At 26.8% G+C, this 26,282-nt stretch overlaps 2 protein-coding genes, 1 non-coding gene and 1 pseudogene across 3 annotated transcripts; 3 read left to right on the top strand and 1 right to left on the bottom strand.

Annotated features, from left to right (window-relative positions):
* Positions 1–484: 484 nt before the first annotated feature.
* TRNAD-GUC lies at positions 485–556 on the bottom strand. Its single transcript has one exon. It is a non-coding gene; the product is annotated as a tRNA-Asp (tRNA).
* Positions 557–2,475: 1,919 nt separating this feature from the next.
* LOC124916350 (phospholipase A1-IIbeta-like) lies at positions 2,476–3,856 on the top strand. Its single transcript, XM_047457068.1, has 2 exons — positions 2,476–3,024; positions 3,233–3,856. Exons 1-2 carry the CDS (start codon positions 2,476–2,478, stop codon positions 3,854–3,856), a joined length of 1,173 nt encoding a protein of 390 aa, XP_047313024.1.
* A 7,573-nt stretch (positions 3,857–11,429) lies between these two features.
* On the top strand, positions 11,430–13,322 carry LOC124916351 (annotated as a pseudogene).
* A 6,712-nt stretch (positions 13,323–20,034) lies between these two features.
* LOC124916352 (phospholipase A1-IIbeta-like) lies at positions 20,035–21,544 on the top strand. The gene is made up of 2 exons (XM_047457069.1): positions 20,035–20,598; positions 20,796–21,544. Exons 1-2 carry the CDS (start codon positions 20,050–20,052, stop codon positions 21,453–21,455), a joined length of 1,209 nt encoding a protein of 402 aa, XP_047313025.1. The 5' UTR covers positions 20,035–20,049; the 3' UTR covers positions 21,456–21,544.
* The last annotated feature ends 4,738 nt before the right edge of the window (positions 21,545–26,282 follow it).

Genomic DNA, 26,282 nt, shown 5'->3' on the forward strand with positions numbered 1-26,282 from the left:
ACCTCAAAATGGTAAATAAATAAGCCCCTTAACCTAGAAAAGTGTATTCTCTAAGGAATATAAAGAAACCAACCCACAAAAGGGAAAATGACAATATGAACATAACATCCATTAATACACAATCCACTACATCCCATCATTTTAGTGAATCATTAAGCACAAAATCTAGGCATGCATTTAGGAGAGTGCAATATATATAAAAGATGATGATAATCCAACAAACGAATAAAAAATGACAAGTACAAGGAATTTTATAGTGCATAACCTGTAAGGCCTTCCCTAAGGAAGTATATATCTGACTTATGCACCTCATTTATGGCTTGAGTTCATTTGTCTAAAGCATTTTCAACAGAGAAGAAGAATGAGTAACAGATTTGAGCAATATTAAAGAATTCTTCCTGTCAAGACAAGGAATCCTTTGTCAGGTCCTCTATAGGTCTCATTTGAATGTTATTCAACACCATAAAAAAAACGAAAAAATTAACGCCGTTGCCGGGGATCGAACCCGGGTCACCCGCGTGACAGGCGGGAATACTTACCACTATACTACAACGACTTGGTGTTAAATGAAAATTATAATAGATTAATCATATTTAATATATCTTGAGTTATGGCTATTGGTGGTGATACATTTACGTAGTTTTCTAAGACATATAATATATAATATATATATATATATATATGAACATAAATATATTTGTTAGAATATTTACAAAGACAAATATAGAAGTTGAAATAATGATAAATAATTGAAAGACTGACTTTTATTTGGGGATTAAGTTACAACATCTACTTACACAACATCTATTTAGACCATATTACATATGGCCATAAATATGAATTGGAACTTGCTACCATTTATTTGAAAATCACGGTGTTTTTATGATTTATGAAGGGTTGATATTTCATAGGAAGTGATAGATTAATAAGGAAACTAATAATATAATAACGATATTATTTTATATGTCTAATATAAAATTATTTTTATAATTTATTCACATATATTATTTTATATTCATAATATAAAGATTATTTCCATAATCTATCAGAAAGCAGAAAACAACGAATAATTTAATAATATTAACTTTGTTTAAGAGAACTAAAATAATATTAAAAAATGAATTGATTAAGGAAGGAAATTTGAAAAAAAAAATGGGTGAAAGAGTAACATGATACAATTTGATTAGTTGAAAAAAATTTTCTCATTCTCTCCTCTCTTCTCACACTTTTTTTTTTCATACTTTTTCATTTTTACAACCAAATGTTAATACGTCATTCTTTAGGTAGACCCATAAAACAATTAGGTCATGTTTGGTTGAGAATTTGATTCCTTGTACTGCAAAAAACACCATTTAATTTTCTTCCAAGCTACTAGAAGATATATATAGACTTCCTCCACGAATATTTGAGGTAGTCAACTAATTCGAGCCAATTCAACTAAACGACTTTAATAATTAATTTATACAAACTACACCAGGAAAGTCCAGTAAATATGGCAACTAGCTTGTTCTTTTATGAATGAATAAAATTATTTAATTCATTTATATTTTTTTAGAGCATTTATTAGGAATCGTACAAAAATCACAACACTTCTGATTATACAAATATAAAAGAACTTAATTAATTTTGAACTCATCATTTCCAAACGACAAACTTAAAAAACCCGGTTATTCGACTTTAAAATATTGGAGAGCTTTATTCATTATACAACTTTTATGTAACTTCATTTACTTAGCTTTTTTTTTTCTTATTTTCTTTCGTTTATCAAAATGATGTCACTTAACTTTGTGCCTTATTTTTTTTAAAATATTTCCATATATCATAGTTATTATTACTCGGGTGGTTGATGAAAAGTTATTTTTTGTCACTGAAATTTTATTTCAGAGTCTACCATCGATAATAATGAGAAAAAAAGAACATTATGTATTCAACGTATTTAAAAAAAAAAAAAAGTTGATTTTCAATGAAAGAGTTAAATCAAACAAGTTATCAAAAAAAATAGTGTTTTAATTTGCTTTACACGTAACATAAAATATTATTTATCTTTTCCTAGGTTTATATTATTGTCTTATTTTAACATAGGAGAGCGTGACTATGATTATGATGCGATAATTAATTAATTTAATAAATAATAAGATTGAAGTAACCTTCTGCCAAGAGTGGAATTATACAACATATTACCATTTACTATTCTATGGTCCTTTACTAAATTTGATTTTATTTTCTCTGATCAGCCTTAATTATTAATTGTTCAACTTGGTTTTAACTTATAAGAACTTTCAAACTTTTCTTTGTTTGTAGACATGTAAAGCTAGGTTTGACGTTTTCACCGTTCATAATTTCTTGGATATATGTGTGAAAATAAAGACTACATGTTTTCTTACATAGTATAAATACCCCTTCCTTCCTATGAAATATCACTCCTCAATTATCAAAGCTTACGTTTAATAAAACACACACAAATTAAGTCTAGAGATGGATCCTAATTGGAGAGTTTTGAGCGGTGAGAATAAGTGGAAGGGCTTGTTGGTTGATCCAATTGGCGATGACTTTCGTCGTTACATAATCCACTACGGAGAAATGGCTCAGGCGACTTACGATGCATATGATTCCGATGAAACCTCAATCACTGGCGGAAATAGCAAGTTCCCCATGGAAAAACTCTTCTCCCAGGTCGGCCTGGGAAAAGGACGTGCCAAGAAGAATTACACCATAACAAAGTATTTCTACGCGACTTCTTCTTTTGCACCTTTTAACAAGGACACTAACTGGATGGGCTATGTCGCGGTTTCGACGGACCAAGGGACAAAGGAGGCCGGGAGGAGGGACATCGTGGTTGCTTGGAGAGGAACAAACGAGGATTCTGAGTGGTTGAACAATGTTGGAATTTTGCAACAACCTGCCTCCCTGATATTTGGAGACCTAGAAGAGGACGACATCCCCTGGGTTCATGGAGGTTTCTACCTAATGTACACCTCAAACAATCCCGATTCAACATTTTCTAATATCAGTGTTAGAGATCAGGTAAAATAAATCAAATTCTCTTTTTGAAGAAATTTCCACATAAGTTGTTTTAATAAAAATAAAAAATCCTAGAAGACAATTAAGATATATATATATATATATATATATATATATATATATATATATATATATATATATATATATTTAGTTTAATACATTGGATGATGATAAGTTTATAACATTTTTTCATGATTTATATTAATTATAGGTTCTTCAAGAAGTTTCACGTTTAGTGTCCATGTACAAGAACGAGAAGATTAGTGTGGTTGTGACAGGCCATAGTCTTGGTGGAGCGCTTACAACTCTAAACGCAATCGATATAGCAAGAAATGTTTTTAAGAATCAAGACGACCATTCCATAACTAATTTAGTGACTGCCTTTGCATTTGCAAGCCCTCGCATTGGAGGATCAATGCTTAGGGATTCAACTGCCTCCCTCAAGAATCTTCATATACTCCGTATAGAGAACAAACCTGATGCGGTGCCTGACTTCCCAAACATCGGTTATAGGGACGTGGGACAAGTTCTATTCATGGACACGGAAGAGTCCGAGTTCCTAAAAAGAAAAGGTTTTATAAGTTCGAAAGGTATGGCTCATAACATGGAGATATATCTGCATGGAGTCTCAGGAACTCAAGGAATAAAAACCGAGTTTAAGAAGGTGGTGGAAAGGGACATTTCGTTGGTTAACAAACATGGTGAAAATCTCGTTGACATATATGGTGTGCCGGTTGCATGGTGGGATCAGGTCGACAAGGCCGGGATGGTTCAATTAGAAGATGGGTTGTGGAAATTGATCATCAATAAGAAAAATCTTGTTAGCAAATTGTAAAAGTTTGTATTTACATTTTAAATAAATTTTATTATTATTGTTTATTTATTGTTGAGGGTATTTTGATCATTCATTTAAAATAGGTGTTACATTATTAATTTTAATTTTCAAAATTATATATGATGAAACTTTTCACTACAATAATACTATAATCAAAATGAGCTTTGAAAATCACAAAATTAAATGGAGAGTAGAATAACCATATTTAACAATCTATATATATATATAAAATGATGTTTAATTTTCAAAAGATAATTTAGATATATATATATATATATGAGAGTAAATTGATATTTGGGTCGGATTGTGGGTTGACCCGACTAAAAACTTAAAACGGTTAAAAATAAAATAAAAAATGTTATAAGTATGTTTTGAATTTGCAACCTAACAAAATAAGTATAACTTTTTAACCAACTAAGCTAATAAGACTTTATATTTTAAATTCAATACCAAATTTGATAAACTCGGAACGTTTTAACAATATAAGTTCAACTTTTTAACTAACTAATATATATATATATATATATATATATATATATATATATATAATGATGCTTAATTTTCAAAGTGTCCGGATTGCCGGGTCGAGAACTTTGGTTAATTTGAATATATATGTGAGAGAAAATTAAAAATGTTATCACATTTTAACTGTAATTTTTTTCTTAGTTTTTATATCATTTCTCGTGCAGACTACATGTTATATTTTTTAAAAACAGTAATGAATTCATGTGAAAACTCGTAACATTTTAGTCTTTTAAGTTAATTATTTATCATGAATCACTTTATCGAATTGAACCGATGTAGTAGAACTGTATTATGTATAGTATAGAGATTCGAAATTTTATGATAGATTGAATGGAAATATACAATAAAAATATAAATGTAAGGAAAAGAATGTTCTAATCATGGATAAGACTTGATGTCACCACAAATGTTTGTAAAAATAGAAAATTTATGTAAAATAAATAAACTGTTCTAAATTTATCTATTAAAATCAAATTATAAACTAGTGAAAGTTTATTTTACAAATAAAATAAATCAATTATCAAACTAATTTTAAAACAAAGTATTTTAAATATTTATAAAAATAAATAATATTTTTTATAAGTTTATTTATAAACTCATCTCTAGTTGTTATTTTTTTATAATATTTAATATTATTAAGATATGATATGATTAGTCACCTAACCCTAATCCTAACTAAGTATCTCTTCAATTGTTCCAATATCTTGATTTCTTTATAACATCGTGCAATAACTTTTGAAGATCAAATGAACATCTATTTTATTTTCAATGAGCTACTGACTTTGGCAATTTTAGAGAGTTAATCGAGTAAATTCACTCGCGAGTCAACACCAATATCACTTTAACGAGTTTTTGTGATTGACTTGTGACTCAATTTCTACGAGTTGAATCTTGAATTTTCCTAGTTCAAAAGTTAACATGTAATTTTAACCGCGTTCATCATCATTGTCAATTTATATATCTAATTTTCGGCAACAACAACTATTAAGAAAGTATTTGAAATAGGTTTATTCATAGCATAACTAACTATATATATAGGATCCCTCTTCCCATCTTCTAGTAGCTAGCTAGGAAGAAATTTAAATGATAAATTTATGAAGAAGAAAACAACCCAAAGAAAATTATCAACTAAACATTACACAAGCTGTCTTTTATGAGTGAGTATTATTAATAATTATATAGTACTAGTTGGAGTGATTCCAATTTGACCATTCATTATAATATATATGTGTGAAATATAATCACCACACCACTCACCACTCATAAAATTAACACCTTGGTCCTAAAAACGTGTTTAAGCAATTTGTTACTTTGTATTATTAAAATAAATAAAAGAAAATCTCTTGGTTCCCATTAACAAGTCATCATTTTATATTAAGATTTTTTTTATTTGGAAAGTTTGGCTTTAAACCATCATTTTGAATTATAAAAATGTATAATTTTTTGTTACTAGTTGAAAATTAATTCGTGTAATAATTTGTTATAAATTTAGCGTTAGATTTTTATTTACTATATAGTCAATGCAACTTTTACATAAAACTATGAATATCATGTTAATGATAAATGATTTAAAAATAACAAATTAATAAATTTTTAAACGAGATCAAATTATTATTATTATTACACTTCATTAAGATTACTACTTGGTTTAGACAAGGTCAAATTCTAATAAATGACCATTTTGTAAGCTTGTTAGGTTGGTATTGAGATATTTATTTATTAATTTTTTTTTATTTTAAATAAAGAGAACTAGCATGACACTCCCACCTATTTAACTTCTGATTTGTTTTTATTCGAAAGTTCGGCCTCAATGGAAAAAAAAATGGAAGCCCCGTTTAAACTTAAAGCGATTTCAAAGTTGGGTATAGAGATATTCATAATGTTATATTTACTCACCGTAATTTTGTACTAAATTTTAAAAAAACAAATCATCATATAAAATGATGACTTTTTAAACATGATGTTTTATGAGGGGGTGATATTTCATATATATATATATATATATATAAAAAGTAAGAATTAATTTAAAAAGTTTTAAATAAAGTCTAGTCAAATTATGAATCCTCCAACTAGCGACAAGTAATATACATTCCCCCTAAAGACAACTTATGTAATGTTTAGTTGAGATTTTTTCTGGTTTAATTTGTTTTATTTCTCCAAAATTCCACCATTTAATTTTCTTCCTTCTTCTAGCTGCTAGAAGATCAATGCTATTGACTTCCTCCATTAATATTTGAAGTGAATTAATTAGAGCCAATGTATAACTTATTAGTCATGATTTGAAAAGTAAAAATATATATATTAATAATATTTTAATATAAAAATAGGAAATTAGAATGACATCTCACCTCCATAACTTTCACTCATTATCTTTATTCTTTTAACTTTATGCTTTTAACAACCATTTAATATATGATTTTTCAATTATTGCTAGTAACTATATGTTCATTTTTCGGATTCTACATGGTGATTTGTTTGGGGGTTTTGTTTATTCTTTTATATTTGTAAATCACTAGAATTTATTTGAATGAAAAATAGTTAGAATTTTATATATATGAAAAAAATGCAATAGAAAAAACACAATGGTCAAATTGGAGTATATATTTTTATTTTATTTTATTTGACATTTAGATAAACATTGTCAATTGATGATTATATATGGACACAAGAAAATCTATGTTTTTGAAACATAACTTGTTTGATTTTTTCTCTTCGGTTGGAATGGCTCATAACTTAGAGGTTTATTTGCATGGAGTTTCTGGAACAGTCGACGGAGGAGCAGGATTTAAGAAAAAGGTAGACCGGGATTTGTCGCTAATTAACAAATACGATGATTATTTGAAAACTGAATATGGCATACCGGGTTCTTGGTGGAACAAGACTGATAAAGTCGGTATGATTCAACATGTTGATGGGTCGTGGAAGCTTTTATTAAGATCAACGATAAGACAATAATAATCATTAGTAGCCTTTAATTTCTACAATTAATTATGCAATTAGGTATATTCTTTTATTTCAAAATATATAATAAGAACTAAATAAATAAATCTATAGATAATTTGATAATATATATGTACTTGTTTAGATTGTTTTAGGTGTTAATTTACCAATAATTTCATTCTTTATTCTTTATTTTTTTTATGTTTTAACATTGTAAAGTAGAAAATTCAATGTAATTATCTTTTAATATTATTATTTGGTTTCTTTAATCTTGTAAAAATAGAATATTGAATGTTGATATTTTATTTATATATATATATATATATATATATATATATATATATATATATATATATATATATATATATATATAATTTGTTTCCATAACTGAAGTATGTCCTTAAATATTGTGACGCGGGCCGGGGCCAAGGCAATCCAATTCCCTCTCTTTAAAAATAAAAAAATTTGAAAGAGGATCAATTCAATTTTCAATGAAATATAATTGAGGTTGAAAAAAAAATATCTGAATTCGAATTGACTATAACTATATGGAAAAGGCATATGTTCTTTTGTGAAATTTTTCCTCAAAAATATTTGAGAACTATTCAGGGGTGGAGCCAAGTACAAGTCGGTCCAGACATGTATTTATCAATAACGACGGTGTATTATGAGCGTTATTGATTATTTCTTATCGCTAAAAGTCATTAGTGACAATAAACTTAATTTATTTTGTTTATTTATTTGATATTATTATAAAACTAGTCCGGATATATTTTTTTAATAAAAAATTAACGTGGGTAAATTTTAAATCCTGGCTCGTCTCTGGTTGTATTAAGTGTTCTAAAAGATATATCAATCATTATCATTGAAAAGTACCATGCATATTTCAAAAATTAGACCTTTAGATAGTTAATTCAACCAAATGTCTAGATTAATTATTGTATATAATTAAGTGGTCAAATTAATATATATAATTGGGCATTATCTAAATTTAAATTTTTCTATAACATTTTTTTTCAAGAAAACATTAAAATTAACTTGAGAGAGTTTCCCCCATTGAACTAATTTTCTTAATTATCTACCACTTTGTATGTAATTAGTTCATTAGACTTAAATGTTTAGACAAGATCAAATTATTATTATTATTATTAATAATATTATTATTATTATTACTTAAATTTTAAAACAAGGTCAAATAATTGTTATTATTATTATTTTAAGAAGTTAATACAATAAAATTTATATTAATAATATGATAAATATGAATAATTGGGACTGACATGTCAGGTACGAGATTATTTGAATGAATCCAATTGATTGAAAAACGCGATTACCAGGACCACGTTGCAGTGTATTTATGAAGCCCAGTGTATAGTACTACTATAAATCAATTATTTGAAAAAAATAAAATTAAACGAATTTTTTGAAGAAAGCAACATTGAAAGAATAGTCAGAGGTTGGGGATATAAAGACAATTTGATGTAATGTTTGGTTGATAATTTTTCATGTCTAGCCGCCTACCCGTTGTTTGTTTCATTAGTCACAAAATTTCACATCTTTGGCCATCTCTTGGGTTATTTAAAAATCTTAACCTAAATCAATTTTTTAATTAATCAATTCTTAACTATCATATCACTCCTTTTATTAATCAAAATACTAAAATACCCTCTAATTTAAATTATTATTTTATATTTTATTTATATATATATATCAATACTCTTTAAATATTTTTACCAAAAATAATCATTACCTGCTCAAAATCATCATTCATCAATCAATTTTTCTCTCTGTTGCTTTTTAAAAAAACTCATAACCGAACAAAGCCTTTAATAGATGCCTAAGCCAATTAAGAGCTTGTTCGATTTGAGATTATTTTAAAAATCTACAAGGAGAAAATAAATAATGATTGGTGATTATTTTGAAGAGGTAATGATTATTTTTGGTAAAAACTTAAATGATATTGATATATATAAATAAAATATAAAATAATAATTTAAAATAAAGGGTATTTTAGTATTTTGGTTAAAGATTTGAGTGATGTGATAGATAAAAATGAGTGATGTGATAGATAAAAATGAATGAGGTAATATTTGATTTTGTATGAGTTTTAAAAAAAATCTATACCGAACAAGGCCTAAAATACCATAAATGAGTAACACTATTCAATTTAAAGTATATTTTTATGTTGTATTAAACAAATATTATAATTTTATTATATAATTAACATAGTTAATAAAATATTATGATTTGTTATTGTGTTTAAACCATTTTTATGTTTAATATACATGAACATTAAAAAAAAAAAAAATTGAATATTACAGTTTTTTCTTTATTAATTTTAATTTATATATTTTTTGAAGTGCGAAGATATGGCCTAGACAGTCTAGCTGGCTGGACCACCACTAGCTACTAACATGTATGTCCACATATGGCAACTAGTTAGTGAGAATAATCAACCCAAAGAAATAGGAACATTTCCGTACATCCCCGTTATTTAAATTAACTCATTAATTATAGAAATTAATATCTGAAGTCTACAAAATAAACATTTTATAACATTTGTTTTTATAAATATTTAAACAAATTAATAACATATTTTTATGAAACATGTTATTCAGTTGTTCATCCATCACAGTCTACGAGGTAGCATGTAGCAATTAATTGTGGTCTAACTGTGTTTAATATTGCAACCAGATTAAGTAAACTCAACTCACCTAAACACGAAATTAATACTCAATATCAACCAAAATCCATTATTTTTATTTTGATACAAGGTTATAATTAAATACAATATTCACACATATATATAAATATATATTATTATTACCGTGTTTAATATTTTATGGTCTTTTATTAAATTTGTTGTTTTTTTTTATCTGATTATCATGAATTAATTGTTAATAAACTTGGTTATAATAATTCCAAACTTTTATTTGTTTGTAGACATAGAAAACTAATTAAGTTGTACGTTTTCATGTGTGAAAGTAATTAATTAACTACATGCTCTCATATATCTATTTAATTAACCCTTCCTGTCTTCCTTAATTTGGATTAATCAATCACTATCTCTCCTCATTTTTCAAAGCTTAATTAATTGCATATATTTTATAATAAGTTCATAAATATACATAAACACACAAAGTCTAGAGATGTATAAAAGCTTGTTAGGTAGGTACTGAATTATTTGGATTATTAATCCAATTGTTTGAAAAGCTCGTTTCCAGGACCACAATATATATATAGTAGAAATCAATAATTATTTAACAAAATAAAACACATATTTTTGGTTAGAGAAAGCAACATTGAAAGAGAGTTAAAAAGGAATATGTTTGGTTGAAATTGAAAATTTTCCTTATCTTGCTGCAGCCTACCCGTAGGTTGTTTGTTTATATAGTCACAAAATTTCAAATAAAATAGATGTTGATTCCTCCATCAATAATTAATTAATTCCAGCCAAGCCAAAGAGTTTTAATTTCTACATTCAACGCAAAGAAATGGGAAAATTACCGTACATTCCTTTTTTTTATTATTATTAATTCACTAAATAAAAATTAATAAACACTTTATAACATTTGTTTTTATAAATTTTACACTTATAATTTCTACAAGAAAAAAAAATTAAACAAGATAATAGTTTTGTTGGGATAACTTTTCAGTTTCTATATAACTTTCTACTTCACTCATGATCAACTTTTAGCTTTCTTATTAAATAATCATTTCAAATAATTACTGATCTTTTATTAATTTACTTTGGATTCTCAATTTTGTTATATCTAAAAAGAAGAATTTATTTGATCTCATCAATTTTTATTAAACAAGTGAGTCACTTGTTCATCCATTACACTCTATCAAAATTTTAGTTTTGAACTACACAGCAATTAATATATATATAGTCAATATCCACCAAACCCCATTATTTTTATTTTGGTAAAAGGTTTAAGTTTAACCAAATAATTAATATTATTCAATATTCAAGTGACCTTCTGCCACGGTGGAATTGTACAATATTTATGCTCTTTTACCAAATTTGTTATTTTTCTCTGATTACCATTAAATAATTAACTACATGCTCTCTTATATATAACCCTTCTTATTTTCCTTTCGATTAATCAATCACTCAATTTTCAAAGCTTAATTGCATACAATTTATAATAAGTTCATACACAAACACACACAAAGTTTAGAGATGGATAATTGGAGAGTTTTGAGCGGTGAGAACAAGTGGGAGGGCTTTTTGGTTGATCCAATTGGTGACAATATTCGCCGTCACATAATCCACTACGGAGAGATGGCTCAGGCGACCTACGATGCCTTTGATTCAAGCGAAAACTCTGTCACAAGCGGAAATAGTAAGTACCCCATGAACGAACTCTTCTCCCATGTCGGACTGGGAAAAGGGCGTGCCAAGAAGAATTACACCATAACTAAGTATTTCTATGCAACCGCTGCTTTTGCGCCTTTTAACAAGGACACCAACTGGATGGGCTATGTTGCGGTCTCGACAGACGAATGGACAAAGGAGATCGGGAGGAGGGACATCGTGGTTGCTTGGAGAGGAACAAACGAGGAGTCAGAGTGGTTGAACAATGTTGGGATTTTGCAACAAGCTGCTTCCAAGATATTTGGAGACCAAAAACAGGATGACATACCTTGGGTTCATGGAGGTTTCTATCTAATATACACCTCAAATAATCCCGATTCAACCTATTGTAAGACCAGTGCTAGGGATCAGGTATGAATATTAAGGTTTTATTTTCAAGTACATTTTATCAAATTATTACTTAAAAGTCATGGTTTTGGTTGATACAGTGAAAATTGAAAATGTCATAAAAAAAATAATTATCACCGGTTAATAAAAGTCAATAAGCAAATAATGATAGACACCTTCAGATAAAATTCAACATAAGATGGGACTTATCATTTTGCTTCGGGCATAATATAATATTATGACATAAAAGCGACAAAAAAAAATCTAAGTTCATTGATTTTGTGGTTGAGTTTAAAATATTTTTATTATTGGTTAATATTACATCATGGACCATTTTTTAAAATAAAAAAATTTCAAGTTCAATGCTCCTTTAAATACCTAAATTCACCTCATTTTGGTTCGATTGGAGACTTTATATGTAGTACTGATTTTCTTGTTTATTTATGTATATGGTATTATTCACATTTTCTTTGTAATAAATATTTTGTTTTTTTTAATAATTAAATGATTATCAAATGTGTCATCAATAGAAAAAACTTATGAACAAATTTTTTAGCTAGTTAGAAAACTCATTATATCTCACATTATAAGAAATAATTAAAATATGTACAAGTTGATCAACTCTTCGTTTTTTTTTCTATGGTTTAGATCTTTCGAGAAGTTTCATGTCTAGTGTCCATATATAAGAACGAGAAAATTAGCGTGACTGTAACAGGCCATAGCCTTGGAGGAGCTTTAACCACTCTAAACGCAATTGATATAGCAATAAATGTTTTCAAGAATCAAGATGATCATTCCAACTCTAATTTGGTGACAGCATTTGCATTTGCAAGTCCACGCGTTGGAGGATCAACTCTTAGGGACACAGCTGCCTCTATCAAGAATCTCAATATCCTCCGTATAGAGAACAAACCCGACGTGGTGCCTGACTTCCCCAACATCGGTTATAGGAATGTGGGACAAGTTCTAATCATGGACACTGAAGAGTCTGAGTTCCTAAAGAGAAAATGTTTCTTTAATTCAAAAATTATGGCTCATAACATGGAAATCTATCTGCATGGAGTATCGGGAACACAATGAGTAAGAAAAAAGTTTATAAAAGTGGTGGAAAGAGACATTTCTCTGGTTAACAAACATGGTGACAATCTCGTCAACACATATGGGGTACCGGTCTCTTGGTGGGATCAAGACAACAAGGCCGGGATGGTTCAAATGGAAGATGGGTCATGGAAGTTGATCAATAAATAAGAATAAACTTGTTAGTCAATTGTAGTAGTTTCTATTAGTATTTTTATTATTTAAATTGCATACTATTTGTATTAGCATTTTAAAAGTTATAATAATTATTGTTTATTTGCTTTTAAACCAAAATATATGCTGCCTTGTTAATTTTGTGGTGAAAAGTTAATTTTATTATTCATAGATAATTGTCAAATGATTAAATAGTAACGGATTTTTTTCACTTTTAGTAACGGACTTTAGCCCTTATTTATGTCTTTTTTTTCTACTAATTATGCGTTAACACTCTGTAAAAATGTTCAATTTGTTAGACCGATTGACCTCTCTTCCACTTGTGTTGTAGAAGCTTCTAAAGTATAAACTAAAGACATTTTCTTATTTATATGGACTTGTAAAAATGTTTCATATTTATGCAGAAATTTTTTTCATAGCAGTGTTAAATTTGATAGTATTTATCATATTTATCTATCAAAAATCAAATTAAAAAAAAGTGTTAATTTTTGAAATTTGTGTTTGCATAATTGTATTAGGTTATATTTATCCAACTAAAATAAATTAATATCAGCATTAATTATTATAATGTGTAATTGAACATTTATATATCCTATAATCATTTTTAATTTATTTCTATAGTCACACTCAAAAATATAAAAATCTAAATTGAAATAAATTTTGGTTTTTGTACTCAGGAATGGGAAATGGAATAAAATGAAGTGTTTGGTTGATGGGTTTCATTCCAGAACATTGATTTGATTCCCGGATACTCAGGAATCATCCATTCCTCTCTAAATTGGGAGGAATGAATCCCATTCCCTTGTAATGTATTTTCTCTCCCATGATGTCCACTCTCCCTCATTCTCTCTCATAATTATAATTATAATATTATATATATTTTTTCTTTTATAATTATATTAGACGTTCTTTTATAATTAAAATAATAATTTATTTTAATTTATTTATTGACATAAATTATTTCAATTATTTATATAATATTGAGAAATTATTTTAAATAATATAAAATTAATAAAATAAAATAATTATTTTAAAATAATTATAATAACTAATAATAAAAAAATATTTTTATATAATCAATTTATATATTATATATTAATAATAAAATTATAATAAATTAATTAAAATTTAAAAATTTAAAAATAAAATAACAATTTTATATAAAATAAATATTGAAAAAATATTAAAAAAGTTAGATATAAAATATTTTAATAAAAATTTTTATTAAAAATATTATGCAATGTTATAGTATATATTATTAAATAAAATATTATATTTTATTTGATTAATTATTAATATATAATATTTTAAAAAATTTATTTTTATTAATAGATAATTTTTATTTATAAATAAAAAAATTTGAATCATTCAATTATTTTTTTTATATGTATTTAAAATATATATATATATATAATTAATATAATAAAATATTAGATGTTTATATTTTATTAAATTAGAACACACTTCAATATTTTATATATTTTAAACAATTATAATATAAAAATAAAAATATTTTGTATTTTTAATTAAATAAAATATAATAAAAAAAATAAAAATATTAATTTAATTCAATTACAAAATAATATTAATAATCTCTCTAATAAATCTAAACATTATCAATGAAATAGAAATATCGGAATGAAAATATCCAAACACTATCAATGGTATTGAGAATGATTAATACTCATAACCAAACACTACACTTCTATCAATCATACCCATTCCCATTCCACCCATCTATCAATCCCATTCCTATTCCGATTCCCTTATTTGAACCAAGCGCCCCCTTAAACTATTTTGACAAAATTGTTGATTCTCTATTAAGTTTGATATGACATCTTTGTGAGGAGAAATATATTTGGTATAGATTTAAATTTATTTGTAAATCACAATCTTTTTCAACTAATTCTGTTTATTCTTTCATCGCAAGTTATAAAAATTTCTTTGAAAAATTAAATTATTTTGTTATTAGCAAACAAATTTTATTTAAGAAAAATATTTAATAAAAAAATATTGTTTAAACACACAGAAAAAACATAAAATGAAAAAAACTATTTAAAAGCTTGTTATAATGGAATTACTATTCTTAAAAATCATCAAAAAGAGGCAAGTAAAGTATTTTGGTCAATTTTGGATCATAATTGACTAGTTTATGCATCTTTCTATTAGTGTGTTGTGTATGTGGGATCTTTTTTCAAACCAATTTTGAAGGGTGAGTATCGCAAACTTAAAATGACAAAATTTTGGTAAGATAAATTAAAAAATGGCCCTAAAAACGTAGGAAGTCTATTTCAATCCGTTTCTTCAGAACTTCGTCTTATCACATAAAGTGACTAACTGGAAAATAACTATTTTCAAGTGTTGAATTAAAATTAATAAATATTTTTTAATTTTCTCCCAAATAATTAATTTTATTATGTTTTAAGTGCGTTTGGTGACAAAAATGAACACGGATGTATTTTATTATTTTGGTCGTTACGATTATTATTTATATATAATATATATAAATTGTAAATGAGTGGATTGGTCTCTGATTCTATGCAAAACTCACTATATATAAGCTATAATTGCTTAGACACGATCTTCTTCTTTTTCTTTGCTATATAGCTGAACACACATTTAGACAAAGTCAATTTATAACTATTATCATTTTAAGGATAATTAAGTTACAACATCTACTTACACAAATGTTGCGTCAGACCATTTACTATATTACATATATATGGCCATAAATATATGAATTGGGTCTTAAAAAACACGGTGTTTTATGAGTCGTCGATGTTTCATAGAAAGCAGCGACTAATTTGAAAAAAAATAACTTTGTTTGAGAGAAATTAAAGTAACATTGAAAATAGTTAAAATTAGGGATGAGTAAACGAGTAAACCTAACCCGTATTATTTAACACATATTCAACCCAAATTAAATTTACCTTATTAATATAGGTTGAGTATAAGTTGGGTTGGGTAACCCAATTTTTTTTTTTTTAATTTTTTCATTTAACATGTATTTGACTAATTTAACACATTTTTATCCGTTTAACACGTTTTTGACATGTTTAACATGTTTTCCACATTTTTCATGTTTTAACACGTTTAACACGTTTCTGACACATTTAACATGTTTTTCACGTTTTTGGCACGTTTTAACACGTTTAACACGTTTTTGGCACGTTTAACATAGTTTTGACATGTTGAACACGTTTTTCATTTTTTGGCATGTTTAACACATTTTTAACACGTTTAACATGTTTTGACATGTTTGACACATTTTTTACGATTATGACACATTTAACACATTTTGACATGTTTTTCACGTTTTTGACACGTTTAACACGTTTTGACACGTTTAACATGTTTTTCACGTTTTTTACATTCTTGACACGTTTAATATGTTTTTAGCATGTTTAACACAATTTCACACGTTTTTGGCATGTTTAACATGTTTAATACGTTTTCACATGTTTTTCACGTTTTGGGCACATTTAACACGTTTTCCACGTTTTTGGCATGTTTTGACACGTTTAGCACGTTTTTGACATGTTTAATATTTTTCTCACATTTTTGACACGTTTAATACGTTTTTCACATGTTTAACGTGCCAAAACGTGAAAAACATGCTAAACGTGCCAAAAACATGTTAAAACGTGTCAAAACGTGTTAACGTGCAAAAAACATGTTAAACATGTCAAAAATATGTTAAATGTGCAAAAACGTGTTAAACGTGTTAAAATGTCAACAATGTGTTAAACGTGCCAAAAACGTGAAAAATGTGTCAAAAACGTATAAACGTGTTAATTGTACAAAAACGTGTTAAACATGCTAAAAATGTGTTCAATGAGCCAAAAACGTGTTAAGCGTACCAAAAATGTGAAAAATGTGTTAACGTGTCAGATATGTCAAAAAAATGTTAAACATTCCAAAACGTGAAAAAAATGTTAAATGTGTGAAAAACGTTGTTAAACATGTGAAAAACGTGTTAATTAAACATATCAAAAACGTGTTGAACGTGTTAAAATGTAAAAAATGTGGAAAAAAAACGTGTTAAAAATATTAAAAAGTGTTAAACGTGTTAAAATATTAAAAACGTGTTCGACTTAAAATTGGAAGATGATTAGTTTATAATTTATATTAGATTAATAATAAAAAATTAAATTAAATTTATATAATATAGGTAACCCTAACCTACCCAGATTAAACACAACTCATACTCAGTCCAACCCAATCCAAATTAATATTTTGGGTTTGGGTTGGATTTAAGTAAACCCAAATTATACCAACGTAGTTAAAATACAATGGTCAGAAGTTGGATAATCATAATAATATAAATAGTATAATACCAGGTCATGTTTAGTTGAGAATTTAATTCCTTGTACTGCAAAATTTCACCATTTCATTTAATTTCTTGAAAGCTACTAGAAGATATATATATATATATATATATATATATATATATATATATATATATATATATATATACGAAAATAATTTGACTTAGTCAAATAATTCGAGCCAATTCAACTAAACGACTTTAATAATTAATTTATACAAACTGGACAAAGGAAAGTCCAGTAAATAATGAAAGAATACAATTATTTAATTCATTTATATTTCTTACAATATTTATTTGGAACAGACAAAATCATAACACTTTTAATTATACAAAATAACTTGTTCAATAACTTTGAATCCATCGTTTGAAGACAAACTATATCGTGATTCAACTTTAGAATACTGGGGAGCCTAGATTTATTATCATCTTCTCTAACTCCATCTACATAGCACTTTTTTTTCTTCAAAATGATGTCACTTAAGTTTGTGTACCTACTTTTTTTAACACCAAAAGATTAACCTGCCAAATTTTTTCAAAAAGTGTGATGAACTCCTCCATAAATTTTTTAGAAGTGTCATAATAATAATGTTATATATATATATATATAACATATATATATAATGATGCTTAATTTTTAAAGTGTCCGGATTATCGGGTCGAGAGCTGAATTTGGATATATATGTGAGAATAAATGGATACTTGAGTCGGATTGTGGGTTGACCCGCTCATAAACTTAAAACGGTTAAAAATAAAATTAAAAATGCTATAGGTATGGTTCGAACTTGCAACTACATAAGTTCAACTTTTTATGAACTCGGGACATTTTAACGATATAAGTTCAACTTTTTAACTAACTAATATATATATATATATATATATATATATATATATATATATATATAAATAATTAATGATGCTTAATTTTTAAAGTGTCCGGATTTAGGGTCGAGAGTTGTGGTTAATTTGGATATATATGTGAGAGTAAATGATAACTTGGGTTAGATTGTAAGTTGACCCGCTCATAAACATTTTTACGGTAATATTTTTTCCACTGTTTTTTATATTATTAGTCTTCCATTTGCACGAGATACATGCTAATTAACTTAATATAATAAATAAACTGAAAGTATGACTATACATTTCTAGCCACATAATACACATCAACAAAAAAAAATTAAAAACAAGAAGTTAATCTTTCTCTCTATAATGATTTTAAAAAACATTGATAACATTAAAAATATATTTTGAATCTAGTTTTCAAACTTAGATAAAATTAATACGTATATACATAAAAGCAATTTTATTTTTAGAGTCTACAATTTATAATAGATTACGTTAGAATCAATCGTTAGCTATTGAGAAGTGTGGATAGAGACAATGAGCTCGGTTGGTCTGAGCCGTTGAGCCATATCCCGCTCATCTTCTGGTGAAACATTTGACTTGAAAGGAACTATCATTGTAGAACCATTTAGTGATCGTCGTAGACCGATGCTTTTAGTATATAATTTTATTATTATGATAATCGGGGAGGTTTCATTGAATAAATCGATTGAGGCGATCGGGAAATTTATTAATCTTTTTGAGAACCTTTGTGCTCGTTAAGTTTGTTCTTTTTGTTATTTGTTCGTTGAACATTGGTGAATTTTTGTGTGTTAAGTTTTTTTTAAAGAAAATCAATTTTATAATATTTTTGTCGTTGAACTTAAACGACTTTTATTTATATTATTTTGTATTAATCATTTTCAAAAAAAAAATTACAACAATTGATAATATTTAGAAAAATAAATAAATAAAAACAGTCATAACAGTTAATAACAAGAGTTTTAAAAAAATGGAATTTGATTTTCAAAGAAATAAATAGTTAAATCTCTCACGATATTGAAGAATAGTATTTTAATTTGTTTTGCAATGTAGTGGAAACGAAAGAAATGTCACTAATCTAAGGTAACCTAAATAAAAATATATATTATACTAAAAATAATAATAAATTAAAAAAATAAACATATTCAAGACATTAAGGTTAAATATTTCTTTTTATTAGTTCCAATTTATTTTGCCCTTATTTTATTAGGTGAGAGGAGAGCTTGACTATGATGTCATAATTACTTGTATTAAGTATTTGAATAAATAGTAAGATTTAACCTTCTACCATAGTGGAATGATACAATATAATATATTACCGTTTACTATTCTATGGTCCTTTACCGAATTTGATTTTATTTTCATTGATCAGCCTTTTTTTAATTGTTTTAACTTATAAGAACTTTCAAACTCTTCTTTGTTTGGACGTTTTCTCATAATTTCTTGGATATATGTGTGAAAATAAAGACTACATGTTTTCTTACATAGTATAAATACCCCCCTTCCTTCTTATGAAATATCACTCCTCAATTATCAAAACTTACGGTTTAATTAAACACACACAAATTAAGTCTAGAGATGGATCCTAATTGGAGAGTTTTGAGTGGTGAGAATAAGTGGGAGGGGTTGTTGGTTGATCCAATTGGTGACGACTTCCGTCGTTACATAATCCACTACGGAGAAATGGCCCAGGCGACTTACGATGCATATGATTCCGATGAAAACTCCATCACTGGTGGAAATAGTAAGTACGCCATGGACGAACTCTTCTCCCAAGTCGGTCTGGGAAAAGGACGTGCCAAGAAGAATTACACCATAACCAAGTATTTATATACTACCGCTGCTTTTGCACCTTTTAACAAGGACACTAACTGGATGGGCTATGTCGCGGTTTCGACGGACCAAGAAACAAAGGAGGCCGGGAGGAGGGACATCGTGGTTGCTTGGAGAGGAACAAACGAGGAATCGGAGTGGTTGAACAACGTTGGGATCTTGCAACAACCTGCTTCCGAGATATTTGGAGACATAGGAGAGGACGACATACCTTCGGTTCATGGGGGTTTCTACCTGATATACACCTCAAACAACTCCGATTCTACATTTTCTAAGATCAGTGTTAGGGATCAGGTAAAATAAATCAAAATCTCTTTTGAAGAAATCTTCCTCAAATTACTGCTAATTAAAGTAAAGTAATTAAAAAGTCTTCATATATATAAACTCTCTTAATATAAAAAAATCCTAGAAGAGAATTAAGACGTGTACGTATTTAGTTTAATGCTTTGGAGGATATAAGTTTACATTTTTTCATGATTTATTTTAATTAGGTTCTTAAAGAAGTTTCACGCCTAGTGTCCATATACAAGAACGAGACGATTAGCGTGGTTGTGACAGGTCATAGCCTTGGAGGAGCACTTACAACTTTAAACGCAATTGATATTGCAAGAAATGTTTTCAAGAATCAAGATGAAGATTCCAACTCTAATTTAGTTACTGCCTTTGCCTTTGCAAGCCCACGTATAGGAGGACCAATGCTTAGGGACTCAGCCGCCTCCCTCAAGAATCTTCATATACTCCGTATAGAGAACAAACCTGACTCGGTGCCTGACTTCCCCAACATTGGTTATAGGGATGTGGGACAACTTCTATTCATGGACACAGAAGAGTCTGAATTCCTAAAAAGAAAAGGTTTTATTGGTTCGAAAGGTATGGCCCATAACATGGAGATATATCTGCATGGAGTCTCGGGAACACAAGGAGTGGAGAAAAAATTTAAAAAGGATGTGGAAAGGGACATTTCGTTGGTTAACAAACATGGGGAAAATCTCGTGGACATATATGGGGTGCCGATCGCTTGGTGGGATGAGGTCGACAAGGCCGGGATGGTTCAAATGGAAGATGGGTCGTGGAAGACGAAGTTGATCATCAATAAGAAAAAACTTGTTACTAAATGGTGGAAGTTTTTCTTATTGTTTATTTGTTATTAAGAGTATTTTGATCCTTCATTTAAAATACATGTTGCTTTATTACTTTTATAATTTTCATAATTATTGTTTTGGAACTTTTCACCACAATAATATAATCAAATTATTTTGTCTCACTTTTCTCTATTCAAAGTTCCAGCTAATTTTCTTTCAAGGTTAACCGTTTGCATGATCTATAGTTGCATTGTATAGTATAGCTAGGGATTCAAAATTTCATGAACAAATAAAGTTTCATTCATATTTGTATACTTTTAATTCTCATTATGAATATTCCAATTGACATAATAATTTTTTTATATTATTTTTTTCCAAAGTGAATCATGTATTAATATAATGGTAAAATGAGAAATTTATAGAAATATAATTGAGTTGATGAAAATTATATGTCAACAAGCCAAAACGAGTCCAATATTAAAATATATATATAATAAGACTACAATCTAAAATAATAGTACATCACACATGTTTCCCTACTATAAAAAGCCTACACGCATGGATTGGGAAATTTGACGAATGACATTATTTTCAGAAAGGTCCGATAAAGTTTACAAAAATAATATTTCGAACAAAAATACTCCTTCGCATTACGCGACGCATGCAAAAAAATGGCCTGATAATGTTTGCAAAAATAACATCGTGACGCGATAATGTTTGCAAACATTTATTAGGCTATCTCTTCGCGTCACACGATAAATGCGTGCATAACACATAGATAGAGGTATTTTCGTCTTTAGATAGGCCGAAAAAGTTATTTTTACAAAGTTTCTCAGGCCTTGATTATTTTTCAAAAAAAACAAAATTCCAAAATTAGGTAATTATTATAGTCATTTCATCAAATTTTCCATCAATTAGGGAGCTTTTCTTTATGTTGTGTTTTATTTTTTATTTTATCTAAAATTTAATATTTTTTTCTTATTTCACTTCATTCAAAAATTCAATATCTAATACTTAATATTCACTTATTTTATTCAATTTTTTTTAACCAAAATATCATTTATTTAATATTTTATCTCTCGTATTTTTATTTCATCTATTTAAAAGAAAAAAAATCTTTAAAAAAAATTAAGTTAAGTTTGACTTATAACCGAGATCAAATAAATAAAAAAAACTCAAGATGAAACAAGCATTAGATGGGTTCATTTCCTTATTTGAAATGGGCTAATTTGCTCTTTTCTAGATTGTGGGCTTACTTGTTTTAAATGGGTCAAATTTATTTTGAACTCCTTGTTTAGATTTATCAAACCAAATGGTTAAAGATTTGACTAATATAATGATATCATGAAAGTGAGTTGTCTTTATTAGGTTATGTACACATTTAACTAATTTCAAAAGTTTAATTCTGATTTATCGGATAAATTAGTTGCAGAGGAAATTTGAAAAAGAAACGTCTGATAATTAATAATTAATGTGCGTAATTTAATTAGCTGAAAAAATAATAAAATTTTCTTTTTTAATCTTTTCCTTATACTGACCTATGGGAAGAGTTCGGAATTTAAGTGACGGAAAGAAATGCGTATTTGAGACCTTACGCGGTACGCCCTCCTCACCTCGGGCTTTTTTTCTTTTTCTTTTTAACTAAATTGATGTTATATCATTTATTCTCTCATTATATTTCAATTTCTCCTTGGGTTTTCTAATCTCATATTAGAAATTTTACTATATTAAAATTATATAGTTTTACATGTTGACATATTGATTAAATTTTACTATTTATATATAAATAAAATAAATTTATATTAAAAAGTTCAAAATAATCTCCAATTGGCAAAAAAAAAATTTCTACTTAAATCAATCACCAAACTAATTCATAAGCTTTTATAGATCTTATCAAAGGAAAAAATATATCAATATGTACGGTATGTTCTTGCCGGCATGTATAAAATCTAGATAAATGACAAATTAATACATTAAGTAAATGACAAAAAAGAAACTTCATTTTATTGTAAGACTAGAAAAAGAAATAAAATAATAATAAATTTATATTTTCTGTCAAGTGTTTACTTTGGATTTTGGAACAGGTCAATTCCACCGTTAGAGAATTTGAGGACTGTTTATTAATATTCTATATTCCCACATCCACCTATTCACAATGAATCATTTTTAATAAGTTATTAGTATACACATTGTACAGTTAGAGTTTCAAATCATTATCGATATTCGTTACAACATTATTAATATTATAAACTCTAACTTTTATTTTTTTTTTAAATATATTAATTTGATAAGTATTTACATCTTAAGAAAAATAAATAAATGTTTGTGTGTAGAAACTTAACTTAACAAGTTATAAAAATAAATAAAATCTTACAAAGTTATTATTATTATTATTAATTTGATCTCACATGTATTACTATTGTTTTTAATATTCCCGTGCAGATCTCCAATCATTGATATTTTCCTTGGTTGAAATCTTATTATTTATTTGATCATACGCGTTCTTCCCCTCAATTCTGACCATCCGTTGACTAATAATAAAAATACATTATTATTATTATTATTATTATATATATATTTCATATATTAAATTTAAAAACAATTCAAACATTAAAAATTATTAAAATTTGAAATTAAAAATAAAAAGGGTCATGGAATCTATATATATATATATAAAAAATCAAATAAAAGATCGAAGACATCCAAATTCAATAAAAACAATTTATCCATAAAATCCTTACAAACTAAAATTTGATATATACATAGTAAAATTTGCATGTGCTTAAGGGGATATGTCAACTTGTCTTATAAATGATTGATTAATATATATAGTCTTATAATTTGGAATCTTAAAGGGTTATTGTGAAGCTTGAAGAAGCGATATATGAGATATTATATATCCCAATCACTTTTAATGGTTAAATGATGTATTCTTCCCCTATAATCTTTTTTTTTAAAGAATGAAATTGCTTTTTAGGCGTAAAAATTAATAATGGCTCCTAAATTTTATCATATTATTAACTCATTAGGGTAACTCAAGTAATAAAAATGTTCGGTATATAAAAAGTCTTCTATTTTTACTTAGATTTTGATTAAAGAAAAGGTTATGACAATGAAAGTCATACTAACATTTTACCATATAAAAAATATTGTTTGATTGAAACTAAATTAAAATTAATCAAAAGAATTTATTAAAACGTCATGACGTCAATTATATACAATACTTTCCTTTTGGAGGCTCGATGAGAATTCCCATATATTCCAAATTAAATGTTTGATGCTTGACCTATTCTTCCTATAATATAAACTTTTAATTAATTATGGTGGCGGTAGTTTTTATCTGTTAAGGTCGTGTGACGGTTTTAATCAAATTCATTAAAATAAACAAATAAGTTGCTGCTTTTGAATGGATTGCTAATGACTTTCAAGTTATAAGTGACATATTCATCACATTCAATGAGGTAATAAAAATTATTATAACATTTAATCAACTAAACTAATTTTTTTTATGTTAATTATAATAAACAATTATTAATATTTTCAATATATATAACATAAAATATAACAAATTAAATAAAATATAAGAACAATTTTTTTCCGCTTAGGAACCTCAAACTTCAAGGCCGGGCCTAGAGCATAGCTTTATTTTTGGAACGATACAAGCAATATATATTTTACTTATAAATAAAAGTCGATTTGTTGTATGAACATTGAATTTTTTCTTTTAAAGATGTTTTTATTTAGTTGAATAGTATTATGTGCTATTAACGCTTATGAAAAAAAAAATGGAGATGTTTTTCGTGAGGAATTAATTAACTTACTCTTATTATTTTTTATTTGATATTTTGTCGATAAATAGAAGTTCATTGGTTCCATTCTTTCATATAAATTAAAGAAGAAGAAAATAATTATTTCTCATATGTTTGTGTCTTATTTAAATGATTTTTATCATTTTTCATTATATACCAAAGAAATGTGGGTACAAGCTAGTGTCCTCAAAGACTTCAATGTGCAAGGTTATGGCAGATTCATTTGTATTTGTTTTCCTTTTTTATTAGGGTTTACTTTTTAAGAGTAATTAACATTATTTTGAGTATAATCACTATTTTAGTGTGTATGACATATCTGGACTTTAGCGTTCTTAAGGAAAACTCGTTTGTATGTTTTGAATTAGCTAATTCAGTTAATAAAATTTTCTCTTATTATGATATGTGACATGGAACAAATTATAAAAAAACATATCTAAGAGCATTTTTTATAATAATCTACTAACAAAGGAATCAATATATTATATTATTAAGGAATGATTGAGGACATTTTAAATAGTTTGAACGTTTTGTCATTGTTTTAGTTATTTCCTTTATGTCTTTATTTTGTTTTTTTAGGTACTTTGGACTATGATTGGAAGTTGTTGTTTTTTTGTTTTTGTTTTTTTGAACGAGACTCAAACAAAAAAACTATTGACTAAGTCAATGTCAACATAATGATCACGTATACTACTATTACATGGTCAAAATTTTGATTGATATGCAGAAAAATCTAGCAAATTAATTAATGAAATGTTTTTATATTTTCAAAAAAAAAATCATACACCCATTGTGTGCCCCTTTCAATATTAAAATCATTTTCTCCTTTCAAAACAATGTTAAAAATTGGTCAAAATTTTAGCACAAAATTAAAAAAAAAAAAAACAAATTGTCAACTATATAGAGCAATAATGTCCATTAAATTTTATTTTATTTTTAAAATTTTGTATTATTACATTATTATTATTATCTTCATTGAAAATGGCTATAAATAGCCTTCCTCTATTCTCGCTTAATGCCACCCAAAAAGCTAATTAAGCTAAGCTAATATACACTTGAATTCATAGCTAGCATCCCAACCCCCAAAACC

Source organism: Impatiens glandulifera, chromosome 9 (assembly GCF_907164915.1).
Source record: "Impatiens glandulifera chromosome 9, dImpGla2.1, whole genome shotgun sequence".
Taxonomy (NCBI): domain Eukaryota; kingdom Viridiplantae; phylum Streptophyta; class Magnoliopsida; order Ericales; family Balsaminaceae; genus Impatiens; species Impatiens glandulifera.

Coding starts and splice junctions, on each gene's coding strand:
- LOC124916350 (XM_047457068.1), top strand. CDS start 2,476: ATGGATCCTAATTGGAGAGTTTTGAGCGGTGAGAATAAGTGGAAGGGC. Junction 3,025..3,232: donor ATATCAGTGTTAGAGATCAG/GTAAAATAAATC, acceptor TATTAATTATAG/GTTCTTCAAGAAGTTTCACG.
- LOC124916352 (XM_047457069.1), top strand. CDS start 20,050: ATGGATCCTAATTGGAGAGTTTTGAGTGGTGAGAATAAGTGGGAGGGG. Junction 20,599..20,795: donor AGATCAGTGTTAGGGATCAG/GTAAAATAAATC, acceptor TATTTTAATTAG/GTTCTTAAAGAAGTTTCACG.